Source organism: Varroa jacobsoni, unplaced genomic scaffold (genome assembly GCF_002532875.2).
Source record: "Varroa jacobsoni isolate VJ856 unplaced genomic scaffold, vjacob_1.0 scaffold_466, whole genome shotgun sequence".
In the NCBI taxonomy this organism is placed as follows: Eukaryota; Metazoa; Arthropoda; class Arachnida; order Mesostigmata; family Varroidae; genus Varroa; species Varroa jacobsoni.
Genome location: NW_019213368.1, coordinates 156,168 through 183,130, shown reverse-complemented (window position 1 = coordinate 183,130; position 26,963 = coordinate 156,168). Strand labels below are relative to the sequence as shown.

Sequence of the window (26,963 nt, the reverse complement as noted above, 5' to 3'; positions counted from 1 at the left end):
TTACTAGCCAGGGGGAGGTAAGGCTGATACGCAGCCCCAGAGCACAACTCAAGTTAATAGGAATGTGTATATAGGAGTATATATCAGGTAAAGCTAAGACATCACATTGTTGTACTCGTTGTACTGCATATCGTTTTTTAAAGAAAAACTGATCTTTATCCGTAGACAACATTACAATTCTACTGTAAATTTATTTTAGTACAAATATAAATAAACCAATTTTGTTATCGTAATTGATTATTGATTGACGAATTTGATATCGTGTTCAGATACCTCTATTATTTATATTACCTCTATTTATTCTATGCCCCTTAAAACATGAATTCGTCAATGAAGGTAACCTACACATATTACTCTTTATAATCCAATACGTCTAAATGTTGATTTTACACATTAGGTTAGTCTTGGAATGAAAAACTGTTGACAAGCGAAATAAAGTAACCAGAATATAAGCGAATTTCTCTGGACTCCTGTTGGACCGCTAGCACATCAATGACATGTAGCTATAAGCCTATTTCAAAAATTTTGATTACTGTTTATGAAATATAGAAATAATATGTTGCCATAATAAAGATACAATATCGATTTCTTTTCTTTTTTATGAGTTGTATACCTTTATTTATATAGTTTTTTTATTTTCTAATTAAAAAAAGATTGCATCCTATCTACATGAAAATGACAATTACCATCTCGTTATAGAAGTACTACCCACAGGCACAGCGCGTGGCCGTATGCAGCTTGACATATATAATGCCCCAGTGAAATTCTATATGCTGTACATGACGTAGCGCTCTTCTAATTCCTTGGCAAACATTCTTAGCTTCGTGTCAGGCTCCAGCGGCGGATCATAATACCATTTCGGTGGTTGTCCTTCTTCTAAACGAACATATACGTGAGCGTACCTGAAACGCGGATATAAGGATAGCATGTATAGCACTAAATTTATTATAACTGGTAATAATTAGGTTAGCAGGAATTGAAAGGTATGCAATAGGAACTGGTGAATCGTTACCAAGGGACGACACACAGATCTCATAGATAATACGAATCGTTCTTATAAGTTACAACGTCCAGTTGCTTTATATAAAGCTGAAACAAATGTGAGCAACTGGATGAAGTTCTTGATTCCACTCTGAAACAAATTTCTAGACTTTTGGAAAATAGTTACATGGTCCCAGACGAGAGCACCAAGGTGTGCACCAGGATCGCGAGCTTCACTTTGAGTTAACAAGCCACATTGAGCGAAAAACCTGAATCCAAATGCAACAACCTGATCGACTTATCATTGTTTTAAATTTTTCCTCTAAAATTTCCCTAATCAAGCATTGTTTCATACAGCTAATTTCTCTCAGCACAGGATGAATATGTCGGCTCCCGGTTTCGAACCTGTACCGCCACGTATGGCTGTGTTCATTTAACAACATAAGGACACCTTCATGTGCCATTTAGTGTACACTGTATAACAAATAAAGTTATTACATACGCTAAAAATGTCAAGAGAACACCTTAAGCCCAACTTAAGCAAAACCCGTCTTTCTTGTCGGTTCAATTTTGCTTAGAATTGCGCATGTAAAGGCTGCATGTTCAACAAATATACCTTTATTTTAATCAATTATTTTCTGTTTTATCGAATTTGTCTGAAATAACAGACTGGTGACAACATGCTATTAATATATATATATATATATATATATATATTTGCCTTAATGTGATTTTACCACTTGAATCATGTGTCGTCACTCTCATTAGACACGGCACTCTAGATTACTAAAACCGATAGAAAATCTCGTTCTGTCAAAATCGAGATATCTTTGTGGTGGTGGGGCAAGCCAAGTCGTTTTTCTGAACGAACTTTGTCTCGAAAATCACTTCAGAAAGCACTGGCTTACTTTCATGGTAAGGTCCATCTGAGGTCCGCACCAAGATGATTTTGCTCACCCACAGACATGTTGGGATAATTAAGACGTAAGACGTTGCCCCTTTCTAATGAGTTTTTTAGTAATTTTAGTCTTAGTTACTTTGTGGTATTTTCACAGTGCTGTGTAAGCAGTTTGTCCAGATCTTTTTGAAGCTCCATAGAGACTGCTAATCGATACACGAGCTAGTTGTGAATAGGGAAAAAATCTTGTAATCACGAATTTAGCGCAGTTGGCGCAAGGACCTTCAAACTTGCTTTCGAGTCCTACCGTTGCTATCAATTACACTATTACATAATAAAACTTTCGTTACAGATATATACATACTTATGAATTTTTATTTTTTGTTACCAGTAAGCTTACCTGTGTTCAATGATGCCAAATCTAGCCCGCCCATGCTTTCTAAGTCCTTTAATTGTTTGCCCTTTCGTTGCAAATGCCTCGGCCACCCAGAGGTTTGAGCGAAATTCGATGTTATGCTTCTTCACGGCCAAATCCTGTGCCTCCTCTAAAACCTCTTTAAGAATCTTTGCTCCTTTGCGGTTATCAAACTCCATCTGAGCAATTGCATCGTCGATTGACAGTCCACGGATCTTCCATGTGATCGGAAGGAATTTTTTTACGCTATAATGATTCTGTGCGCGGTAATGACAGACGTAAGGATTTACCTGCAGGACAAAAAAATAAACAGACGTATGCTTTCAACATACCGACTCATGGTTTTTCTTCGTGACATAACATTTACAATGCACTAATAATAGTAATTAAACCTTCTCTCGAAACCAGCATTTCCAGTAACTTTTTCATTTGTACCACTATACCATACAGTGAGGGTAAGCAAAGCTCGAAGAACTACATGTTCCTGTATGTCACAAAAGACTCTGTTGGTAAGATAGTTTTTTTTAATCACAAAATGAACAACTGAGACTTACTGCCTCCTCTGGCGAATGGATAATTGTATTCCTTTCCTCCCAACTTCTGCATTTCGGCATCTCATATGCGTTTGCAGAGACGGGGTGTGAGGTATAAAAGCCTCGCGCGATCGCCTGCAATCCACGTACGGGTCGCGCGAACATCGTTCCGCTGAAACGGGCATTGGGAATAATGGTTTTGTTTGGTTTGAGGAAAATTATTAATGCACACCAAATACGTGCTTAGTTAAAGCTAGTAAAGTATAACCATGTTCGCACGTAGCTGAAATTATTTTTTTGAGCGTACTGCAAGAAGAAAGAAATGATTGGATGTAATGCACCTATACCCGTTGTGTATTATGTTTTTTGAATAAAGAACGCCCTATAGAGAGCAGTAATAGGCATTTTCTATTGGACGGTACCGAATATAGCTTGGGTCGTTATTATTCGTGTTCATTATTTAAAATACATTCGACATAGTCTGGCTGGGCTATGACAATTACTCATACAAACCAAAAACGGCTACAAATTGAGTAATACAATCATAAAACGATATAATGATTGTATGTAGATATTCGGTGAAAACTAAAAACGTACGTGACAAAATTAGTGAAACATGCAGGTTTCACGCAGGTTGCAGCACGGTAGTGCCTTTCCAATCAACTTACAATCTTTTAGGATTTTCTTATTGATTATAGTTTATTATTGGTTTTAATTTAACAAGCTTGAACAACCTTCCTTGATTAGTGACGTCATTTCGATGTTGTGGATGCGCATATTATACTTCGCGCGGTTAAGCGCGCAATTCAAGTTCCTCATTGGTCACGTTGACCAACATGTTGAAATAAATGCAACTTTATACTCTTCGGTCATTTAATAGAGTTGTTCTTTGAAATTAAATTAAAGGATATAATCTACATCCAATAATGATAGAATTGGCATAGTTATCACAGATAACTCCATTCGATCAAATGGGCCTTTCGCCATATTATTTTGCGTTTGAGTAGTGCCTACTTAGATTAACATACTAACTACTTAAGACATCTACATATCATGTATCCATGGTGAGACTGTTGGTCGTAATAGCAGTTTGCTATATCTATGCCATTTGTCCTTCGTGTAGTAAAAGCATTAATTAACTTCACTGTCCTCGTACCTATTATTCCATTCAAATTAGAGCCTTCTTTTAACAGTGTAAAAACCGTATTACCGCGTTTCGATCACCCACACCTTGCAAATGTACAGTATTCCAGATAGCGAGCACCACATTTACTAACTTATCAATTCGATAAGTTTTGTAAGCGCGAAAAACACCGTGCCGGGAACATACTCACATGCGGTCGCTCAGGGACTGCTCGATGATTGTTTACATGGCCGCCATTAAAGCCGCCGAACCCTGGAAAACCCGTTTGGAGGAACACTTCTATGATCAATCAGCGACCATCAAGAAATTCTTTATGCTTTCTACTGTTTAGTAAATAGTATGAATTTTGGCAAGCGACTGGTTCCGTCTGTTGTTGGTTAGAGGCTTTTCAGGCAGAAATTTGCACCATTTTTTGTGATCATCTCTTTGAATAACTTTTCGGAGAGAGCCGTCAGAGCTGGCTGGCTCGCCGCTTTATTGAACTGCAAGTCAGTCGCATCGTAGCTTAGGAATACCCGGGGCTATCTGGCCCACCTAATAAAGACGAAGTATACAAATTGTATTCTGGATGAAAAATTGTGTATAAGAAAATTGTGTTTCCCTATGGTAATCGTGAAGTTTATGGTGCCAAATCAATGTGTTGATAATCAGAATGCCTCCATCGGGTCGGTGTCCTATATGTTTTTTCTAATCTACGTCATGTGTATAGCAGAGTATTTGTGGCAGGGTTGTATTCCTAGTAACCATCGTACTCATATGATAGTCGCAGCAGTTAAAATCAGCCTTTTCTATAAAAGCTACCAAATAAAAGATCGAATCATCGAAGAGATCCCCAGCTAGTATACCTGTATTATCACAGCTGGGCTTTTGTCAGGAATTCTTTTCACCGGTTTCCTGTCTTTACCTCTAAGAGACCACCTAATTTCGTAAAGCACTATTTGCAATAAGATCGGCTAATGAAACGTACACGTGAATGATGCTCAGCCATTGACTGAAGACGGATCCAAAAAAATCCAGAGAAACAGCGCCAAGCTTTTCTGTGTACTTTTTTCTAAATTTCGATCGTTAATTAGAACATGTGTCAATATGGTACTTTCAGTTGACTATCAACAGGCACCACAAGATAACCAGGAGATGACCGACAGAGGGATGGTACGTCACTGTAGTTAATAAAATGTACACATTTCTAAGGCATTCTGATATAATTGGTGACAGTTAACAACGCAAATAGATATTATGAAATAGATAAGAGTTAAAAGCTCCGAGTGTTTATTTCTTTTCAAACATTTAAAATGGTCAGAAGAGATAGAGATATGTCTGGGTCATCGAGCCGAGTTGAAAGCATCTAATGATCTTAATAGTGGCACAGTCGAACACGTTGTAAGAAGCATAATCATTCTGTGGGGTGTTGCTTCGAGCGACTTCGTTTTTTTTACTTAAAATCTAAATTATTAACTGCGTGTATTTTATGTGCGTCAAACAGAAGCGCTCCTTGGCGCCCGGCACCCTGCCGAAGCAGCCCAAGAAGCCGCGCCTCATCAAACTGGATCCGCGGTCGAGCCCGCTCCAGTATCTCAACACGATTCGTCCTGGACTTAACTTCAAAATCGAACGTACAGGTGATTCACATTTTTTGCTGTGAGAACATCCACCAGACATTGTATAGTTTGCTACGATTTGAGATAGGCATAACATTTAACAGAACAGAATCCATAATGCTAATGTGTATCTAAATTAATAATTCGTTGTACGAATATGACAAATGTATAGTTTTCCCTTGATATAATCATTTTTATGTTTGTAAAGAAATCTCTAACGCATGCTCACGACACCTTTGACTCTGAGGGAGTTTCAGTTGCTTTTTTCATGAGTTAGAGCTGTAACTAAAAGTATCTTAACAAAAAGAAAATTCGTTTTTCATTGTCTAGCTTTTGTTTTTTTTTTCGTTACAACCTATCCTTCCGACAAGAAGGCGGGCCTGCGCATGAGCCAAGGTTTTCCGTCAGCGTCGTTGTGGATGGGCGTACGTACTCAGGCCTGGGAAAAAGTAAACAGCACGCAAAACAGTTCGCAGCCGTCGAGGCGCTCAAGGTAAGACTTTTGCGATGGTTTCTAAGCCCGAGAGTTAATGTGGGTCTGTAAGAAAATATTATGTTATTCGAAAATCATTCCTGTTTCATATTATCACAGCCTTTTTTTTTTTTATATATATATACATAAATTGTACCGTGCACCCCTTCGACAACTTTTTTTTTCGAAATTTAAGGTGCCTCTCTTCGTATGGAAACAACATTTCCTAGATCTGTCAAGCATAAACATTTAGACTAACTGGAATATTTTTATTACAATCTTACTTCTGCCTGAATATTTTATGCCAACTGTTATATGCGTCCATGTTGCAAATAAACAATCAGGTAGTTACTGCGTTTCTCACGAAGGTGATTTTTTCTTGGTTGCAAATGTTCGCACTTGGGCCATAGTTGATACTGAACGATTCCAGCCTCCAGTATATCGAAGATGCTCCCAGGGGCCCGGGAGGTATTGTTATGCCGGAGCCTGCTCCCCCTGAGAAGCCCGTTGCGCCTGCACCTCCACCGGCACAAACCGCCCCGGTGAGTGTTTACGATTTGGACAGTTTCTTTAGCATAGTTTTAATAATCTCGCCGTTGTGTATTTTCTAGCTAAGGCCGACTAATTTACCCAATGAATTAATAGTCGTTAAGAACTGTTCAGTAGCAATGAATTAACTGAAGGCTACTGCGTAATGAATTCTCTAGTTTCGAATGCAGATCACTTCATAGAAGGACGTTTCACAAAATCGCTTGTGTTCAGGCGGAAGAACTTAGCATGAGCATAGCAGCAAAATATATGAATAACACGTACTCAATTTTGAGTGGAGACCAATTACTGTTTGCACATTAAACAGTTTTTGTCGAATTTGTCGTTTCATTGTCACTGGCACCGGAGTGAAGCTATTAATACCATCTCACACGTTTTCGATCATAAAAAAAACATTAAAGGTTCTTGGCTCTAACTCTTCTGATTAGATCTATTACACAATACTTCTGCACAGTGTTCTTGGCTCTAACTCTTCTGATTAGATCTATTACACAATACTTCTGCACAGTGTTCATATCAAGCCGACCGTGCTAATTTATTTTATACCTTAATAATTACGTATCGGTCAGCTGGATCCGTAGGTGACAATTCGCACCTTCTATTTTTACTAATCTGCTCATAATTGTCCGAAGGATACGCAAAATCCCGCTCCTTCAACCCAGGCCGTGCCAAGTGCCATTTCAATAGCTGGTAAAACCCCGGTACAAATACTAAACGAAATGGATACAAGTGCCGTGTACGAATGTATCGCAGAAGATCCCGTAAATCTCCCCAGAAGGTAAATATATTTTACTAATGAAACGACGAACGTTATTCTTGATGTTGAACTCAGCTTGTAGTTGGTTATGCCATGATAACGTGCGACTCGAGTGTGAACATAATGTAAATAGTTTTTAACAGCTGGTTACAAGATGATTTGATTCCGTTTACCTAGGTCGCCTGTTTCTTTTGGACTCGTGGGTCCAGTGGAGACATCTATATAGATAGATAGATAACAGGTGTATATAAATAGCATAGAACATATGAATTCATCATGCACTTGTTCACCGTAGTTTCAAGATAAAACATAAGTAAAAATAACCGGGAATGGCTACAGATAAACTAATAAATCTGCTTGACGATTTGAACGTTTTTAAGAAGTCTCCCCTATGGTTCCATGTTACTATAAATGCTAACCTATTTATCCATATTAATGCTCTAATGAATTATCCGCTGATGGGCTGCAAGCATAACTGACTGTCCAGTCCATTACATTCATGATTTCTTTTCAATCGTAGGTTCACAATGACAGTTACCGTAAAAGGAGTTACTTATCGGGCTTTCGGTGCAAACAAGAAGCAGGCAAAGCATGCCTGTGCACGATCCGCCCTTATCGCTATGGGGACACCTATTGCAGGTAACCAACGGTCTAATCTCGTCTCTCGTCCATGTACCTATGTCATATGAGATGAATAAAAAGAAACTGCTTCCCTTAAATGCGCCTTGCTGTCCTGTGTCTCGCGTAACAGATTCAGAGTCATTGGCGGAGGACGCTCTTGCAGATATCCAAGGCACAATACCGCGACACCAGGCTAATCAAAACCTGTCGGACAGGATTGGGACAAAAATGTTGGATAAGTTTGAAGAAGTGATGCGCAACAGGCCCGATAAGAAGCCGTGGAAGGTTCTCGCCGGTAAGTCGCCCAATTGAGGGTACAATTCTTGCGTTTGTATTAATGAGCTATTCATACTGCTTTTGAATGAGAAACATCGGGGTTCGGTTAGCTATTGAACAACAATGGACAAACGTTTCATGTAGCCCAATTAATGCTGAAAAATCATCTCCTGAATGTATGTTTCTCATTCTTCGAAGTAGTGTACTAGTGATGTTTTATGAGACTCTTCAATTTCTCGATTGATTTCGTGTCCGTACTGGCCACCTTTCCGGCCAGTGCTTTAGTCGAATAATGGAAAAAAAGTTGAAAGACGCGGTTGTTCATGTGGTTGCTGTTAATTTTACGTTTGTGCGTCAGTATGTTGTCTGTCGCCGTGCATTAGCCCGTCTGTATGGATCAATATTCGATGCCTGAAGCAAATGGTTGTTGTTACCTTTAGTCGGCTTTGCCATGGCCGGGCGTGACCGATACGCTGAGCGAGCACGAAAACAGGGGAGTTTTCGTGCACGATTGTTTCTTGAGAGTATGGCGTATACTGTCAGCGGGCCTGGGCACTGCAGACCAGCTGGGAAATCAACGCCATGGCGATATTTTCGCAGGAACCGGGAGTCGCTTCCAGAACGGCTACGGCAATGGCGGCGGGGGCGGAGGCGGCGGCGGCCCGAGTGCTCGGGGTATGCTAGCAAATCAGAGGAGTGGTACTAACCAGTACCAAGCGACCTCGTACTACAAGATAACTTCATACTATCAGCAGCTGTCTCCGCAGAGGCAACCAACCCACCAGCAGCCACAGCACCAGCATGCTCCGTTTCGGCCAGTAGTCAAGAGAAATTCGGGCCCGTACGGTGGAAATTTTGTGCTAGCAGCTTCCAGTTTCAACGGTCCACAATCGAGGACGAACTGGCCAAATAGTAATAATAGCAGCAGCAGCAGCAATACCCCTGGCAATTACGTCGTCAACAGCAATGTCACCAAATACAACAGCATACCGCTCCAAGACCGAAATTCCGTCAGTGCTCAGACGAGATATCAGACATCAGGTGACTCTCGGAACGCCGGATATTACGCATACGAACATTATCGGGCCCGGGGAAGTGCAATTCAAGGGGCGGACTACTCGCCACAGTCGCAGATAGCTTCGGCTAAGTCGGGAGCTACGCTTCGTGGAGGCCATGGCAGTGGGGGCGGTAGTAATAAGGCAATGACGTTCGCTTCGCTTACCTCGCCGTCATCGCAGGGCCAGTGGGTTCCGAACTGGGCGGAGACAAGTGACACGACGAATTGGCAGTATCACAACGCGTACTATGGCAATGGCGAAGCCACGTCTGCGCATGACATGGCGCCGACGGCTAATTACACAGCGGGCTGGAACTACGGTGGTTATGGCGGCCAGGACGCTAGCACCTACAGTAATTATGGCTCGGCAATGGATTCTCCACAGATGGTGCTGGCCGGTACCCCGCAGGGGTACACACAAGGAGACGGTCGAAACATCAACGAATACAGCGCATGGGGTGCCCGCTATTAATGTGACCGTTTAGGCGCACTGTGTCAAGTGTCCGTAAACCTGTGTATAACCAAACAAGTAGGAGTGAAGACTAAAAGCATCAGCGATACGAAAGACGATAAGAACGAAGGTAGCCGGGTTCAGCAGAGATAGCTTTCACTCGTGTTAAAAAAATTAATAGAACAAGTAAATGAGGCTGGAAGGATATAATAGAGTAGTTTTGGAGGCTTGGGCGAAACTGTGCTCAATGATTAGTCGTACGGGGTACGTGTTGAATGACACTTCGCTTAGATCGACATTCATGTATTTTTAGGAATAGTTTAGCAAACACAGCAAGCAGATCACAAGAGACGCTAGCATAGATAGAATTCGAAATATGCAAAAGTTGATCATGAGCATCTGCTTTCGACCAGATCTTCCTGTTCCAACCTAGTGCGACAAGGACAACCAACGAAACAGTGCCGATGCGGAAACCGAATATGTCAGGATAACCTGTCAATGCAAATAATGATTAGACGAGCGCAATTTTTTTATAGCTCTAACAACACTACATACGGTACTAGCGAAGCTTTTCATGCCAACAGCCAGACAAAAGCATAACAGTGGTGAGGAGTGTATGGCGCAAGTGTACATACGTTTTATGAGTGTCCCAAATTGCGATTGTATACAATTCAATTACGTCGTTTCGAATAGAAGGTCAATGTGCTAAGAGAGAGGGATTCATTGTAGTTTGATAGTAATATGACGTACGAAGAAAGATGTTAGTAATGATACCTGTATTGCGCGAATGTATTACCGTAAACTCGACTGCGCAGCATTTGCAATCATCGCGGATAAAAACGCGAATTGAGATTTATCCGAATTTCGCAGCTAATCGTGTTTGTCCACGCCTTTTGTGCTCTTCAGTGTCATAAAGTGCCTTGTAGAGATGAGGACGCAGAGATTTGTGGGCAGTGGCTCATTGTTACACCACCCTGAAGTGGACTTCGCCGCCTTCATAGTCGCACATATTTACGTTTTCAAATTAATAGATCATATAAACTTTCGTTTCGTTTTCATATATATATAAATTGAATTCCTATCTAAGAGCGCCATCCACTTCACCATTTTTTTGAATCTTCAAGTCACATCGGTTCGTTTATGTAGCACGTGCAGCATTCGTTCCTGCTGTTCCTGCAACTAATATTCAACTTCAACGAAGATATCATTTTCTTTTCCATACTAATAGGATACTCACAGTCCTTGCCTAATGGGAACCGAATTCTTTCGTCTTTATTTGTCTGTTCAATTGCTCGAGCAATCGCTTGTTTACAGTAATAGCACTACCCACAAGAAAAGCGTCCAAAGAATAACAATGGCAAACTGAATCCCGATATACACGCTTCATTAATTTATATATAGTGAGCATATATACGTGGAGCCGTTCAAAAATTAATTTTTCTTTACGTCAATCGTCTATTGTACGAATCTGGATACATGTAGTGAACTGTATTTAAGGTATAACTGACTAGAATTACGGTGTGTAAATGTGATGACACGAGAGCAATATTTGATAGCTAAGGTGAACTATGCTAAAACTGGAATTGCTATAAGATGGCAATAAAAAAATGACTCAAGAGCAAACAAAGAAGCAAAAAAAAAAACGATGCAGTACTTCCGTGTTGGTGTCGATTCAATCCGTGCTATTATCTAGTGTTTCAGTCACAGCATTTCGTGCACATACGTGTATTAAATTGTTGTTCTTTTGAGAGTTAGTCTTATTTTCAGGATAACTCGGCCAGCAAAATGGCGTACTCGGAGCCTGTTGATCTGCCACCTTGGTACATTGCAATTACGGCCGCGATTAGAATTGGCTTGTAGTAACGTAAAAGTAGCTATTTCTATTAATTTTTTTTACATTAGGTGATAACATAGACTTACATAGTCGAAAGTGTGAAGTAGATTTTTCATCTGGTACCGTTAAATGTAAGAGATGTCTAGCCATTGTAAGGTAAAAGCGTAAGAGATTTAATTCTGAAACTGCTCAATCCTAACAATGTATTTCCTTCAATGAATACCTTATTAAAGCGAGATACATGATTTATGACCGAGTTTCTTTCGTATCGGTCCAAGACAGTATTCGAAGAGATATACAGAATAGGAGACGCTTGATGAAGCATAGCGGATGCTATTTTTCGCTAACTCGACGAAGATCTAGGACACTGGCGCTAAGTTGCATAATAATGGAAACAGCTCGATTCGGTGTTGCTAGAACCTGAATTGAAACGCCTTAATCGGTGATAAGAACTTATCCGGCCGCGTTAATTGCATTGTACAAGAGTTGATTTTGCCTACTCTTATTTATTCAATTCTGCCAAAATGTTGAGATTGAATGATTTACTGGGCAATCTTTTAACCTATCAAGCGTTTTTATTCGATGTCCCTAAATTATCAGACCATCACAAGGGATTTCGAACGCTAGCAAAAAATCGAATTGGCTCATCCATTGTTTAGTATGTATAGAACACTTCATTAATATCCAATTGTCCAAGTGATTTTATAAGAAGTCGTATTCGGGTTGCCAAGAGTTATAGGTGTTTTTGACCTTTCACGCCACCCAATATAGATTAACTGGCGACAGCTGCGAAAATGTAGGTAGCTGACCTAAATAGGTAGGAAACGCAATTGATAAAATTTTCATAACGTTTGGTTACCTCTTGTAGAGTATCATTGATTGTCTTCAAATCGGCTAACAAACGAAACTGACAACAGCTTGACCACTAGATATATTTGCAGTAACGATCATTAAGAAACAATATTAGAAAGTGACGGAAATAAGAAATTGGCAGCTGGCAGGTACAATATAATACTAAAAAATTTAGGGCAATCAGGCTATGGTGTAGGGGTTATAGAGTGGCAAACCAGCGGGCTAGGCAGCCAGCGGACTTCAAGTACGTCATTTTGCATCGAGTTATCCGCCGCCTACGACCGAATTTCAAAGTAAGTAGTGACTTCATTTTTATTTCAATGTAATTGATGCAGATAATTTTTTTTATTTTGTCACGAATAATAACTACCTTTTACAGCGAGAGTGCATTAGTAATATAAAGTTGCAATTGTTGTCAATCACTATCCTGTGCGGGTATCTATGATAACTAAACAATCTACAGGTAATTATAAGAGAAGCACTGTGTTTCATACAATAATTTTTGTTTCACCTATTTCTAATAATAACTAGAATACTGGTAAGATAGTGATACAATTGTAACAACAATAATATAATCATCGGTCTACAAGGTGCGCATTTTTATGGCGAAAAGCTTTGCACAGATAGAAAATCAGTAGACGAATTCATCATATCATTTACTTGTTGATATTAAATTAGAATTAATATAATTTTAATTAAGTAATGGTATATGCTAGCATATTATATAGGCATCTCATGTCCAATATTTGTAAATGTTAGTTGATTAAACGTGGATCATCTTTGGAAATTTATAAACATATGCCAGTGTGAATGTATGTTTAAGACTGTCTAAATTCACTAAGCGTCAATGGAACTAAGATTTTCGTTAATTAATTGATTAATTCGCTATTACAAACCAAATAATGTTCTAATGCTAATAAATGTTCTGCGTATTACGTTAACCATTACTTAAATTACCATTACCATTACAAAAAGAAGTAACGTAGTAGAACTAATTATTCCGATCCTCATTTTTCTGCGCAACTGACATACTTACTTGATTGACAAAACTTAGTTCCCACTAGATTAATATTGTTTTCGACTAAGTAAAATTATGAAGACTTCTCTTAACCTTCGTTATGGCTTGCGAGATATGTCGTTTCGCCCTGACATGTTCAACGTTTGGGGCCGAAAGCTAAAAGACATTTTAGGCCGAGATTCGCCAATGAATAAACTTAACCCACGACGCGCGCTATCCTTAAAGAGACTAAGCGGGCCTGTGCGGCCCATATGTATGGCCATGCGCATTTTGTTGAAACGGGCTACGTTGCTCGTTTCAGCAAGATGCGGATGCTTGATAAATTCCAAGTAATAACACGTCGTTTGTGGAAGAAAGATGTGGAAGATTGCATTTTGCCCAGATCTGGACCCCTTTATATTTCGTTGTCTTTGTTTTTACTAATGATTTAACAACAATGCTTATGTATATCGACAATGATATTTAGCAGTCTAAGCTGAAAGAGATCAATAGTGAATGCATGCGTTGAAAAATCAGACCAATTAAGAATTTTAGCAAGATTTTTAAGTAAGTCTAACTTTACAGTGTAGGTCTGTACGATGAAATTTCTCCGTTCGAAATGTATTTAATTCCTCTCATTTTATAATTAAATGGGGCGTTTTTTTCTGTGCTTGTGCATATGTTTCCGTATGACAAAAATCAGGTTTGGCGATGACGAGGATAAGCTGTCCTGATGCCGATCCGAACATCTTGTGTATTACAACAGGCACGAAATGCCTCAGCGGTAAATACCTTGCGATGGAGGGTTCCGCACTGTTCGATTGTCATGGGGAGATCCTCGCTCGACGATGCTTCAAATTTCTCCTTTACCAACAGCTTGATACGTACGCTGATCCGGGTGCCGTAAGTTCACTACGAATTTAGAACACATTTGTAAAATGCTTACACTTGTTTGTGTATGCATTTACTAAGTATCGAAACAGGTACGGTGTCTTTTTTGTCGAATCCGTCTACTGCGGGTACTGTGAAATCTACCAACTTTGACACGTTCAACAGCCATTTCAGTGGGGCATAGGTACGACGCATTCTTGGCTTCAGGATCAAAGACGTCAGTGTTGTTTGTTTGCAGGATAAAACAAATCTCATATTAGAACCGGACATAGTATCAGGAAAGCTGATGTTGAAACCTGGCATACAGCTACATCTGTTTATCAGCACTTCGCCATGCGGAGATGGGCGAATATTCGCACCAAATGAAAAGGCTTGCACGGAGCTCATGGATCGAAATGCCGGAAGAGCGTCCCGGGGAGTACTGCGAACCAAGATCGAGGGTGGAGAAGGTAATTAGTTAAATATGGGAGTGAGTATTTTGAAAATATTGTAATGTACATTATAGAAATCCATTCATATTTACATCCATACAGTTAACGCTAATGTGCCTATATAGAACTAACCAGATTATGGTATTGACTTTACTGCTTATACCAAAAGGGTCATATTATAGGGCTACATATTCGGTAACGGTGAGTAAAAATACAGAATCATTGTTGTCAAATATCATTTCATTATCTGTTGCCTCAGGAATTATAACCTTCACGTACCCATCCATTAACTGAATGTATGCATCTTTGCGTGTGTTCGCAGGCACGATACCACTTCCGGCGTCATTTACTGTCCAAACATGGGATGGTATTATGAACGGCGACCAAAGACTTTTGACTCACTCATGTTCTGATAAGCTGCTCCGATGGAACGTGCTCGGTCTCCAGGGCGCGCTACTGTCACACTTCGTGCATCCCGTATGTTATGTCAAATGACACTTTAGTGTATCTTGTGTCTGATGTGGTGGACCAATTAAGGTGTGCAGTCGAAAGCATTTTAGCGTGGTTCACTTACACCATGCAACTTAAGTAATGTAAATTATCACCTCGAAAAAAAAGGTCTCATTTTTTGTTATTTCCTTGGAGAAACCTTATGGAGAAACTATGGATCGTTTTAGACCTCTAAAAATGCATTATGCGAATACTACAGTTTGAAGTTCATTTCGTTTATTTACTAGATAAACTCTATACAACGATAAAAATGACGTCTTAAGTTCACACAAAATGAAACAGCTTGACAATGATTCGCTGTTTCGTATGAGTGTCGTTTGATTGTTTAGATCTACCTGAGTAGCATCGTGCTGGGTTCAATGTTCCATGCAGTTCACATGGAACGCGCCGTGGCCGGCCGCCTCACGGGTCAGTTCCCCGATGGAAACCTTCCGCCCGGCTACAGCCATAATTTTCCAGGGCTTTCGAGGTAATCACAATTATTTTGCTATTTATCCTGTTCGTCCTATTGATATTTTTGCCAGTTGGTGAATTCGTTTATGTTCAAGATAATATATACAAATACTCTTTTAACCGGCGTTGCTTCGAAATTTTTCATTTTATGAGAACGTGAAGTAGTCGTGTAAAAAATTTGTCCCCGATTTTGCAAAATACCAGTAACTGTTTTATTATACGCTAAGCTGCTGTAATGGTAACAAGATTTTTCGGTATGTGCGGTCGCAATGTTTTTCAATTCAAGTTACATGTAATTCACGAATATTGCCATATCAAGACCGATAATTGCTATAATTTAAAATTATAATTACAGCGCCTTACTGTTGTATGAATCTTACAATTCGAAAGTAAATGTATCCGTTATTATTTTTATCATTGTTAGGCTAAGCTGTGTGATGACTCGTACAATTCAGAAATCTCCGAACTTCGCTGTCAATTGGATAATTGGTGACGATACCCCTGAAGTCGTCGACGCTTCAACCGGCCTTCGAGAGACAAATGAAATTTCACGGCTGGCCAAAAGAGAACTCTTTTCAAGGTAATCAACTTCAACTATTATTGTTATTATTATTAAAGGCCTTTAGTAAATGGGTATTGCTCTCAATAGGTTTCCAATAGCAGGTTCTCAGAGAATCTGACTAAAATAGTGAGACTTGATAAAAGGTATTATTCTACATACTAAAGTGAAATCCATGCTTGTTTTGCCTATGTGTAACAACGGGCAGACATCTTGTAGCAGTATGGAATTGGCGACTGTTTTTTTCAAATTTATTTTTCTACTTAATCTGGAATATCGAAATGCCATTGATACCCTCTCAATAAATTAATTGGCCGAGCCGCGGTTCACACTGATTCACGTGTATTGTTACCGTTAACCTTTACACAACCGTATGCTTTGTCACTATGATATGTAGTATGTGAACTAATTATCAAAAATCTTTTTTCTTGATGCAGGTTCCTCAGTCATTATAAGAGTCGCACTTCCGAAGCCACTTTGGATGAGCATCTCACGTACCGCGCTGCGAAGGAACTTGCATTTGATTACGAGTTTGCTAAGCAAGCGATGTTCCAGGCCATGGAACAAGCAAAATTAGGTCGGTGGGTTACTAAGCCCGAAGAGTGCAGTGGCTTTAATCTGGCTGATTAGAAAAAGCCAAGTGACCTTTTCATCAATACCGACCAAATCGGGCCAAGTTTGTTAGTCGGTTTTCTACGTATGATCTCGTATATTATGGCCTCATTTCTGCTACCAACTGTTTTAATTACCTTAATCTGCCAAGGACGCTGGCTGCTGTTAACAGTGTAATATCTTTTACTTTAGCGGTGTCAAAAAGAACAGAACTCATCCTTGCCCTATTTTAAGATCAAACTGGGTCTACTGAGTGTTACTATGTTACGTTTCACAGTGACAGCCTCAGCTTCCGATTCCTTTTACGCAACTTGCTTAAAAGGCTGAACATTCATTTTGAAAACTACATCTCATGGACTATCCACATCAGACATTGTGGACAGATATCTTTTATCGACATTGCACCCATAATAAGTAGCTCATTTCACCGAAAATAGCTTTTAAACTATTCTGTAGGATATATTAATATACAGATGTGACTGTCTATTGGAGGAGCTTTATTACTATTAGAAATCCATAGAATAACCCGGTAAGGTTAATCGGTTATGGATGTACGTGGGCACTGGTACGAATATTTCTTGCTGACATATAGCTCTAGTAATAATAAGTGAAGTACTCTATTATATGTTAACCAAATATTAATGCCACACTAAACTTTCGATAAAACTGAAACTTCTATCGAAATGGGCTAAACTTGTACACGGTTATTATCGTGATGTATCATGTGACACTACCTGCACTCCACCTAACGTGTTCTGCGGGTGTTAACTTTATTTTTCTGTTGAAATGTGAAATCGTATTTGTGGCCCCTCTGGACGGACTCAGTGTGGCAAGATTTTGTTCGTACATTTACTTGCATTAGTTGGAGTTCGGGCGCTGAGCAGAGTAAACTGCGTGCCTTCTAAGCACCGAAACGTCGAATTTGGCGATGTTTGTCAGGTGTCTTGTTTTCTTTGTGATTTCTCTATTACTGTTCCCAGTGGGTGGCATTTGGGGGCTGACAGTAACAACAGCGGCATTTTTTGGATACTTGTTGAATGTACTTGACCCTATCCTTGCTCACTAAGGTAGACTAAAGTAACCAGCTTTACTTAGTAAGAAACTGGAAATTGCCATCTTCATACTTGTGTAAACATTACTATGTAAATTATCTTTAGGCTTAAGGCGCGCACACAGCTTTTCGACATGATACGATATCTTATATCACTTGCTTATTTTTATAAGGCACTGATGCCTTATACATAATTGTAACAAACAGCTTTTTGGTTTCGTAAGTGCCGTGTGGTGCTTCCTGTTGTACTATAGTTGTATCGTATTGATTTTTGAAAGGTTATAAATAGAGACTGTATAATCAATGCATTTAACGCGTCTTTAATTAGGCCTTCCGGAATACTTTTTAATTCACATGTAAATAGAAGCACGTGGAAAAGCCCAACAGATTCTAGCCTAGAAGGTTTGATAGCATTATAAATGTGTTGAAGTATAATGTTTGCCAGTCCCTAAAATTTGAGTATTTCAATTGGCTCCTACCGCTACTCGAACAATCTATCTACTATCAAAAACAACGATTTCGGAATTTTAGAAAAGAATTTAACAGTCCTTAAAGCAACACGTTAGTATCACACGGACTAATACGCGCTAATTTAGGCTTATATGAAACGACAACAAAGAAGGTCAACGAAACCCATACAAGTATAGCGTTTTTTTTTATTACTTTTTTCATTCCGCATACGTATAAGCATTTTCTTGGTGCACCACAGAGATGGTACTTCAGTCCATAGAAAGAGCAAGTCGTCGCATATCAGCACCTATTGTGAAGTACATATTTACAATATATTATAGCATATCTAGCATTAAACGAATACAGGAGTCACTGTTAGGACATTATGTACTGCTAACCGCCGGGGCTGTTTTCGTTTCTTTTTTGGATTAAAAAAAACAGAATCGGCATTTCAATGGCCGAAAATGTATAAATAGATTTTTTTATCAACAGAATCAATACACAATTGATCGACAATTCGATTTGTCAACTTCGGCTGTCAATGATGTACCTCAACCAACATATTTAATTAGAATTTTTGATCTATCTAATTATGAGCACATGTGATGAAACGTTTGTTTATATAAATGGAAAATAACAAGGGCATTGTAATATAACATTTGTTCCTCGACTGCCAAATATGTTCATTTGAAGGTCAATGTAGCGGCTGGATAATCACTGTTCGGCCACGATAATGTCTGTCGCATCTTACTTTTCACACGATCTATCTTCCATAAATGAGTTCATCTCATCATTAGTTTCATGAAATCGCATTCATAAGTCGAAAACATACTATCTTCATTCTGCGATTTACTTTTGCAGATCATCAATCAATTATCTATCCGTGCACATCATCCATATGCATGTGTATATTTATGTACTCTGGTTATCGTCCGGTGTTGTCGCTTTTCTTTTTGCTAGTGCTCCGTCTTCATTCACGTGCTCATTATTTTCCACCGTCATCTTTAAGTTTTCTTGCCACGTAATAAAGTTCAAGAGGCCGATTCTGTTTCCAATAGCGTTCATTGATTTGGTCGAGAGTGACGTGGGTCGGCAGAGCAAGGAACGACGCCGTACCTGTGCTCACGTACAGAGTATAAACGACTTTCGAGTCATTTGCGCCTCCGGTGCCTGCACCTGCGTCGTTAACGCCGCCAGCGGCCGATCCCAATGAACCACCACCAGACTGCTGACTTTTGTTTCCACCGGCACCCCCGCCTCCGCTGTGGTTGCTGTGGCTATTACTACCATCGGAACCTGACGTGTCGAGCTCGTAGCGAGTTGTGCAGTAAGCGGCTAAGTGCTCGGCCGTGGCGTTACCTGTCGTCTTCATGTATCTATAATAAACGGTACGAAGCGGTAACAGGAGGCGATAGAAAAACATCATGCAAAACATTTATGACAGTATGCGTGGCGAGCAGTGAGTAGCAATATTATACTAAATAATAATGTGTGTTCAAGACGATAATTAGGCATTCCATTACACGGTAGTATTAAATTAGATATACTATACAGAGAGAGTCGAAACGTTGTTAAGGTGAGCATCGAAAAAGAGGGAGCTCAACATATTAAACAAAATAAATATAATACTAAATGATCTGGATGTACTGTTTCTTCATATATGTAGATAAATAGCACTGCTCTTAACATTTGAAAAGACAATATTCTAAAGTTGTATCCTCGATATTCGTCCAGATGCAAAATCTTGCTAAATTCAATTGCTTCAATTGTTCTGTTGGTGAATCTTAAGACAAGAACGTACCGGATCTGGCTGTCTTGGGAGGGCTCGCTGGGATGAGGTTTAACGACCAGCTCAATTTCGTTTACTGTAACAACGTTGTCGGTGGATGATTCATCCGTGTCTTCGGGACAAGCCACCGCCCGGCCTCGTTTGCGTTGAGGAGGCTATAATAATTATAAAGACACAATTTGCTTGGTAAATAACAAACACATGTAATGGTGAAAAAAAGATGTATATATATCTTGCACTGCATCGATGGTACTTGAGCAAATGCGATGTGTCTAAACGATCTAGCTAAATCTGGTCTTGCATAGGTTTGTGTCAATTGATGTTAACGCTACCCAGTTAATTTTCTCCTCCTCAAAAAGGCTGCTAGCTATAATATACTCATGAATTCCGTTCATATTTAACTTGAGATAGAAAAGAGAAAAGATACATCTAATTTTTGCCTCAAATACATAACAAGCTAGAATACTAGTCTGTGAATCTACAGCCTACAACATTTTCCTCAGACACTCCCGTTCAGATGGATCTTCATCAAAAATATATTAACAGACCTTCAGCAGATCGTTATTTCCGCAAATCTTACAGACCACAGTAATGACCAACCTGCGGAGTAGAACTGCGGCTGCTTCCGCCGTCGCTAACCGATCCGTCATTGTGACCGCCGGTCCCGGTCTGTTGTGGACTAGGAGCGCTATGGGGAGCCCCTACTGTCGCTGAATGACCACTTGCTGGGGTGGGCTCCTCTTCAGCCGTGGCACGATCACCCGCTGGTCGCTGCTTCCGGTTGGCCAGTTTTCGGCTGAGGGCCTGTGCTTTGAGGCCCTCTTCGATCGATGAAGCGAAAGCTTGTCCACACGTCTTGTTCAACTTAGCCAACACCCGCTCCTGGCAATCGATAATTGCATGGTATATTTATTGCATTCTCATGAAATGGCAGACAGGTACGGTAAGATAAAATGGAAATTGAACTGAACTGAACTGAACTCGACACTGCGCAAAACAATAATTTCGTTGGCGATGATATCACAATAGTATGTATCCAATGGCAGTAATTAAAGCACAATTTAGCTTTCCAAACTTAAGTCACTAAACGCTTTCGATAAACATACAGATTCCGTTTCGCACTGGTATGGGTTAGTCAAAGGTATGATCGACCATTCAGGCTGGTGTTACACCCTCAATAACAGCAGGCCGTCATTATAAAGGTTGCCTCTTATGTACGTTATCGTTTTATATGTATTGTTTACTTAACAAAGGTGTCAATGGAAATTATTATTATTCAGATTCAAATTTCATTTGTATACATAAATGAGATGGTTAGACAAAACGTTGGAACATCTCCTTTAGTTGAACTCACCCTGCACCAGTGTAAAGGGCAGTTATGGCACCAATTTCAATAATATCAATCTAAAACACATTAACAGATTCGCATAAAGAGAGACTATACACACTGAGTACGGGTAAAGTATTAAATAATACTTACGCTACTTAAGGGTAACAGCATGGTGAACTGATAAGCTATTGCTATCATTTTTCCATGTTATATAGTTTTAATCAAAAAGGCCACTCATAGATTTTCAACGGATATATTTTGTATGCCTTAAAATAAATAAAATAAAAAATAAAATCAGTGCCGATCGAATCGAATGGAAAGCTAAATAGTTTAAACCCTGAACAGTCAAAGTGGATTGAACCAGTAAATCACACTGATAACTACCTGATAATGGTCGTACTCGTCACGAGATGGGTAAATCTTGGCAATGAGTGCATCAAAGTTTGGATCGGCCCGAAGACTACGTTTGGAGACGAGCTTCTTACGACAGGTCGGGCATTCTTTGTTGCCAGATCGAAGAGCTATTGCGGGAGAATTGATAGATATTTAGCACGAAGCATTTAAAGGAATAACCATTAGCACCGCGCGTAAATGAAATTCCAACTGTGCTACCATTATATCGTATTCCAGTTGGAGCTCCATGATCGTGCAGTGTTATCGAGAACCCTTACCAGTACCTTAATAAACATGGTAAGCCTTTCAGTGTCTGTATAGCTATAATAGGACTAAACATCGCCATACATGTTTAACAAATTAACTGGTGTAGGATGTTTCCGGTTGATCTCAACACAGAAAAACCCAGGACAGGTTCTGCAAGTAGTCTAGCCATCACAGCAGTAGAGCGACCTAACCTGTATGAGCCCTATAGTTTTCGTTTCTATGCCAACGACTGATTAATCATTCAATCAATGTTTGGTCACTGCGAGTGCCATTATTGCAGTAGATCCATTCAAAGATGTAAAAGGTACACTCACACAAAGATATATAGACAGATAGATATGCAGGCACGTACTTACACAACACGGAGAAAAAAAACTCAGGTCAAGTACCAAAATCATACTCATATTAGTGCGCCTTTGTTGATTTTAAGGACTGGCACAAACAAGTTTTCACATATTTCCTGCTGTTAATGCTATCGGACACGAAGTAAACGCAGTGATTAGCTCCGTCAGGTTTCGAGATGCCCACTAAATATTTTAGCCCTCGTTGAAGTTACAGTGGCTCACAGCTGAGTGACTCAATTTATTGCTTAGTCACGCACATATTGATTTGATTCGGATGGATGAAAAGAAAATGCCCGTGAATACAAGTTGTAGCAAAATAAACAGCTCTGTATATAGGATGTCATTCCCAGCTGTGTGTAACGCCCTCGCTAATATTAGACTAATAGATGAGTCATGCCGTTAGTCAATTGTTATGCTACAGAGTTACTACATTAAAGGCTAGTGAATTGTAACGGCCATGCTGTAACCAGAAACGTAAAAACAAAAAATTGCAGACTCCGCGCTCAACTCCAACGATCTTGTGATTTCATAAAAAAAAGACGAATCGTGCAATAGTTTTATATCAACAATAGTTTATTATTCTAGTGTTTTATAAGTGACTTATCTACTTAACTAGGATAGGCGCGATGAACCCACGCTATTAGATATAGGCACAGTAATCAGAGTTAGTAGTATACTAACCGCATTCCAGGAAATGGTGTGACGATATCCAATCATCAAAGGCAAAAAATCTACACAATGGATAGAAGCATTTAGCCGGAACTCCTAAACGGGTAGGCAGCCATTCATATTATTGCGTTGTAATAGCAAAACTCAGTGAGAAGTTGCATCGATCTATTTGCTAGCTTGGTTTATATTAAAAAATAAATTACCATAAGACGTGTATGGCCGCCAAAAAGGTAACTTGTCAAATATATTGTACAAGGTTTTAGTAAATGCACGGAAAATGCCTCAATTTAAATCAGTATGAAAAACGTCTACCAGAAAATAAATGTTTCGTAATTCAATGAAATATTAAATTATGAATGTACGAACATGGCCCGCGTACACAATTATGGATGTCAGGTGCAGTATTGTAGTTAACAAAGAGCTCTCCGATCAAAAAAGTTCGGTTTCCGGAAAAAATTCCAAAGCTGCTAATTTTGGAAAATAAAATCACTTTACTCTAATTACAAACTGTGCCGTCGGATGTCATACCAGGCAAAATAATAAGACATGGCAGTGCTCCTTTTCATTATAGCCGGAGAATTCCAAAGGCATGTCCAGAGATGAAATACAAGCATCTGTGCAAGATGTCAGTCTATATGTCTTCGCTTTTTTGGACCACAGCAAAACATGATTTCTATTTACTCAATTCATGTGAATTGGCTAGTTAGCTGAATATATACAACACGTCCTTATAGAGTCCTCACTTTGTTTTTGGCAACATACATGTGGGCCACGTTACCACTGTTGAGCAAAGTGGTATGCTCAATGTGACTTTACACAATAAAACACGACATTTATGGAAAAAAAATACGGAAGTGCTTAAACTTCCAACATACGGCTATTACACAAATACGGTTATATGCTTCGTGCTCATCGAGCATCGGCGTTTTGTAACGTAAGTTTTGCTGCAAAGTTAAGGCTTGAAGTGCATATTTTTAGTCCTATTGTATCTCCTTGTTTGCATCTAGCACTTTTCAACCTACGAAAAAGCCCATACCTGCTACGCATGTAAGTATGATGATGTGTACAACGTATTTAATTTCTCCATACCTATAACAATCCAGGTATGTAATTGCATACAACGAACTTGTGCTTCTGCTTTTACTATTGAAAGGTTTTAACACTCACCTGTAATAATGCACTCTTGACAAAATCTGTGTAGGCATTCTTTGGTGGTCATGGTTGTCTTGAGTATATCTAGGCAAATGGGGCACATTAATTCCGAGTGAAGGGAACGTTGAGAAACCGCAATTTCCGTATTGTCAGTGCAGACCTAGAACGTAGCACAATATCACAATAGGTATTTTTTTCTAGTTATCGGACTACAAAAGAGAAATATTCACATTTATTAACGTTTCGTAAAAGTCGTCATAAATTCGTAAAGTAATGCTCGACCATTAAGACATTCTGACCTGTACTTTGATTCACTCGTATTATATCGATTGTTGCATTAGACACCTACCCCCCCCCCCCCCCACTATTATCTGATAGACATCTACTACAACAAACTTCTTTTTATGTTATATTCTCACAGTCAAGGCATAAAAATTATATTCAAAATTTGAGAGACTAAGGCCATTACCTGCAGTTATTGTGCTGCCGCGTAATCCTAGTTTCTACTATGATCTGTAAGATTTTTGCGCAGTTCAAATACAATATTCTGCAAAGGTTCTTGAACCACACTCGCCGAGCCTACTCAACGTCTGCTTAACCGACCCCAAGAGCAAACTGACAACCGTTAGGTCGGAGTTAAAAGATGTGTAGGAGTTAAATAAACTCCTACATATCTTTTATTAAACACTATCATACCTAAGTCGATCATGTGTTCACCCACCGCGGACTGAATAATAGTTGTAATAAGAATAGTAATAATCTTAGTTATTATTACTATGTATTAAAATAAAGTTCAGTGATGTTTTCGTCGTATAAAGTAAGTTACGCGGTTTTTCACGCTATGCTTTCGTGTCTGGTGCACTCACGCCGTCTTATTCTAATTATATATGTCATAAGATTATAAGCTGTTGTTAGTCAGGAACGGCTATTGCGTAATCTATGCTCAACCGCGTTAAACAAATCACAAATTCATGAGTGCTGGTAACGCGACATACAGTTTTTATAGGAGTATTATCGAGTATCGGTAGGTCTATAATCTGTTGATAATGTGAACTTTGTTAAGAATCTTTATCTCATCACTTTATTCTCATTATGATTCTTTTTACTAATTCGTTCTGAGTAATAAATAATTGTTGACAAGTTTGTTGTTAAAAAGTGAAGCCTTTCTAAGCTGATCTTCAACTGTTCTCTTGTTTAGCAGAACCTTAGAATCAGCTTTTGCTATTCCTCTAACGACTGGGAGGAACACGAAATGTTCAGCTGAGGAGACGCGGGGTTACGAATACACAAACCTCTTGTGGAGTGCGGTGCATCTCATACAGGGACAATTCCCAGGTTCGAGCTGTTCCTAGGGGGTCCATCGTTGTCATCGCCTAACTCTCCTACGACGGAAAGTCAAGCACATCAAAGGAAAATGTCGCAAGACACACGATATCAAAGCGCCAGCAGTAAGAAGCACAAATACGCAATAATATGTTACTGCCAGGCGTACTCCAACCAGAACAATGAAATATGCACATACACCTTCTGATGCTGCTACAAGCTGTCTCGTATCCTGTCTGTTTACAGAGGAATGAACGACGGACTGCACACCCCTCTGACAGAATGTTGGCTGAACCCAACCAACTAGCCAGCGGAACGGCGGTACAATAATACAAATATTATTTTTCCTTCGCTCTAACATATAAACAACAGCTAGCATCTACGGCTAATTCAGCACGAAAACAACAGTGAGCTATTGCCTCAATAATGACATTGATCTCTGACTGGCTAACTGCTCTGGCTGTACTGATTGAGTGAGTGCCGAGATCGCGCATATCAGAGCTTACCGCTACGGGGGAAAGATCTGAGGGTTTAGATAAGGCCTGTGTGGCGGGCGGCTCAGTGTTGCCATCAGCCATATTTTGCGAACCTAATAAATAAAGCAACCAAATTTTCATACTAATAATAACAGTAGAGGATATCAATTTATCTTGTATGACAACATGGCGACATCGTTTTTTCTTTGAAAAAAAAAAAAACGAATTTGATGCAGTTTTAAAGTTCAAAAAGTAACACAAGCATTCACATGAATACAATCTATTGCAATATTTCACATGAAACTAATATGGGCATTCATTCGATTTTAGTAAAATAAACAACTCCATGCTGAATAGAATAGGTCCTGCATTATTATTCAGTTTATCGCCAGTGATACTCCAATGAGAACTGCACAACGTGCACATAGAGTGTGGTTGTGTATTTTGTTAAATGTGTAAGTGTATAAGATTACAGAGGTTACTGTGTTTCCGCAGTGAAATTCCGGATTCTAAGTTGTGACATGAGTCATCTGAGCTAGACTCATAAAGTGCAACTTTTAATACTACGATGCGCATCTGCTCGGTGTAGCTAATCTATTTACACAGCCATGGTAGAAAGTAAGTCGAATTAAGCTGACAGAGCTTGACGTCCAAAAATGAATCACTTAAACTTTGGGATTTATATACATCCCAGAGATTTATGTCTATTTAAGTTCAATAGCGAACTAAGGAAAAGCTTCACTTGTAATAAGAAAAAAAAATAACCGAGCTTCTACTGAAGACCTACTCATAAATTCTTGAAAAAGACCAGAATGTTCGATGCAAATA

General features: G+C 39.4%; 3 protein-coding genes across 11 annotated transcripts; 1 reads left to right on the top strand and 2 right to left on the bottom strand.

Moving 5' to 3' along the window:
* Nucleotides 1-585: 585 nt before the first annotated feature.
* On the bottom strand, nucleotides 586-4,254 carry mRpL22 (mitochondrial ribosomal protein L22). Of its 6 annotated transcripts, none has more exons than XM_022833638.2 (4): nucleotides 4,162-4,254; nucleotides 2,849-2,999; nucleotides 2,280-2,584; nucleotides 586-902 (listed from the first exon to the last, which is right to left on the bottom strand). In XM_022833638.2, exons 2-4 carry the CDS (start codon nucleotides 2,990-2,992, stop codon nucleotides 767-769), a joined length of 585 nt encoding a protein of 194 aa, XP_022689373.1. In that variant the 5' UTR covers nucleotides 2,993-2,999; nucleotides 4,162-4,254; the 3' UTR covers nucleotides 586-766. The 6 variants fall into 6 exon arrangements, with proteins under 6 accessions (XP_022689373.1, XP_022689369.1, XP_022689370.1 ...); XM_022833634.2 differs by having other exon boundaries at nucleotides 4,038-4,188; XM_022833635.2 differs by having other exon boundaries at nucleotides 4,056-4,182.
* Nucleotides 4,255-4,355: 101 nt separating this feature from the next.
* On the top strand, nucleotides 4,356-18,250 carry LOC111260684 (double-stranded RNA-specific editase Adar). Of its 4 annotated transcripts, none has more exons than XR_015311149.1 (14): nucleotides 4,356-4,636; nucleotides 5,071-5,123; nucleotides 5,455-5,590; nucleotides 5,941-6,062; nucleotides 6,452-6,583; nucleotides 7,223-7,368; nucleotides 7,868-7,986; nucleotides 8,099-8,263; nucleotides 14,139-14,338; nucleotides 14,565-14,775; nucleotides 15,080-15,234; nucleotides 15,597-15,736; nucleotides 16,176-16,300; nucleotides 16,717-16,854. XR_015311149.1 is itself a non-coding variant. In XM_022833615.2 (14 exons), exons 1-14 carry the CDS (start codon nucleotides 4,624-4,626, stop codon nucleotides 16,907-16,909), a joined length of 1,938 nt encoding a protein of 645 aa, XP_022689350.1. In that variant the 5' UTR covers nucleotides 4,356-4,623; the 3' UTR covers nucleotides 16,910-18,250. The 4 variants fall into 4 exon arrangements, 3 of the variants coding, with proteins under 3 accessions (XP_022689350.1, XP_022689349.1, XP_022689351.1); XM_022833615.2 differs by having other exon boundaries at nucleotides 5,944-6,062; nucleotides 16,145-16,300; nucleotides 16,717-18,250; XM_022833614.2 differs by having other exon boundaries at nucleotides 16,145-16,300; nucleotides 16,717-18,250.
* A 315-nt stretch (nucleotides 18,251-18,565) lies between these two features.
* Nucleotides 18,566-26,472, bottom strand: Sce (E3 ubiquitin-protein ligase Sce). Its single transcript, XM_022833619.2, has 6 exons — nucleotides 25,629-26,472; nucleotides 24,352-24,496; nucleotides 21,896-22,032; nucleotides 20,782-21,063; nucleotides 20,194-20,336; nucleotides 18,566-19,768 (listed from the first exon to the last, which is right to left on the bottom strand). The coding sequence occupies exons 1-6, from the start codon at nucleotides 25,704-25,706 to the stop codon at nucleotides 19,378-19,380; spliced, it is 1,176 nt and encodes a 391-aa protein (XP_022689354.1). The 5' UTR covers nucleotides 25,707-26,472; the 3' UTR covers nucleotides 18,566-19,377.
* Nucleotides 26,473-26,963: the final 491 nt, after the last annotated feature.

Coding starts and splice junctions, on each gene's coding strand:
- mRpL22 (XM_022833634.2), bottom strand. CDS start 4,096: ATGTGGTGCTCGCTATCTGGAATACTGTACATTTGCAAGGTGTGGGTG. Junction 3,000..4,037: donor GTGTGGGTGATCGAAACGCG/GTAATACGGTTT, acceptor TGCCCGTTTCAG/CGGAACGATGTTCGCGCGAC. Junction 903..2,279: donor TTTGGCATCATTGAACACAG/GTAAGCTTACTG, acceptor TCCGCGTTTCAG/GTACGCTCACGTATATGTTC.
- Sce (XM_022833619.2), bottom strand. CDS start 25,706: ATGACAACGATGGACCCCCTAGGAACAGCTCGAACCTGGGAATTGTCC. Junction 21,064..21,895: donor ACGAGTACGACCATTATCAG/GTAGTTATCAGT, acceptor ATCGATTGCCAG/GAGCGGGTGTTGGCTAAGTT. Junction 19,769..20,193: donor TCCCAAGACAGCCAGATCCG/GTACGTTCTTGT, acceptor CGTTTATTATAG/ATACATGAAGACGACAGGTA.
- LOC111260684 (XM_022833614.2), top strand. Junction 8,264..14,138: donor GCCGTGGAAGGTTCTCGCCG/GTAAGTCGCCCA, acceptor GACAAAAATCAG/GTTTGGCGATGACGAGGATA. Junction 15,737..16,144: donor AATTTTCCAGGGCTTTCGAG/GTAATCACAATT, acceptor TATCATTGTTAG/GCTAAGCTGTGTGATGACTC.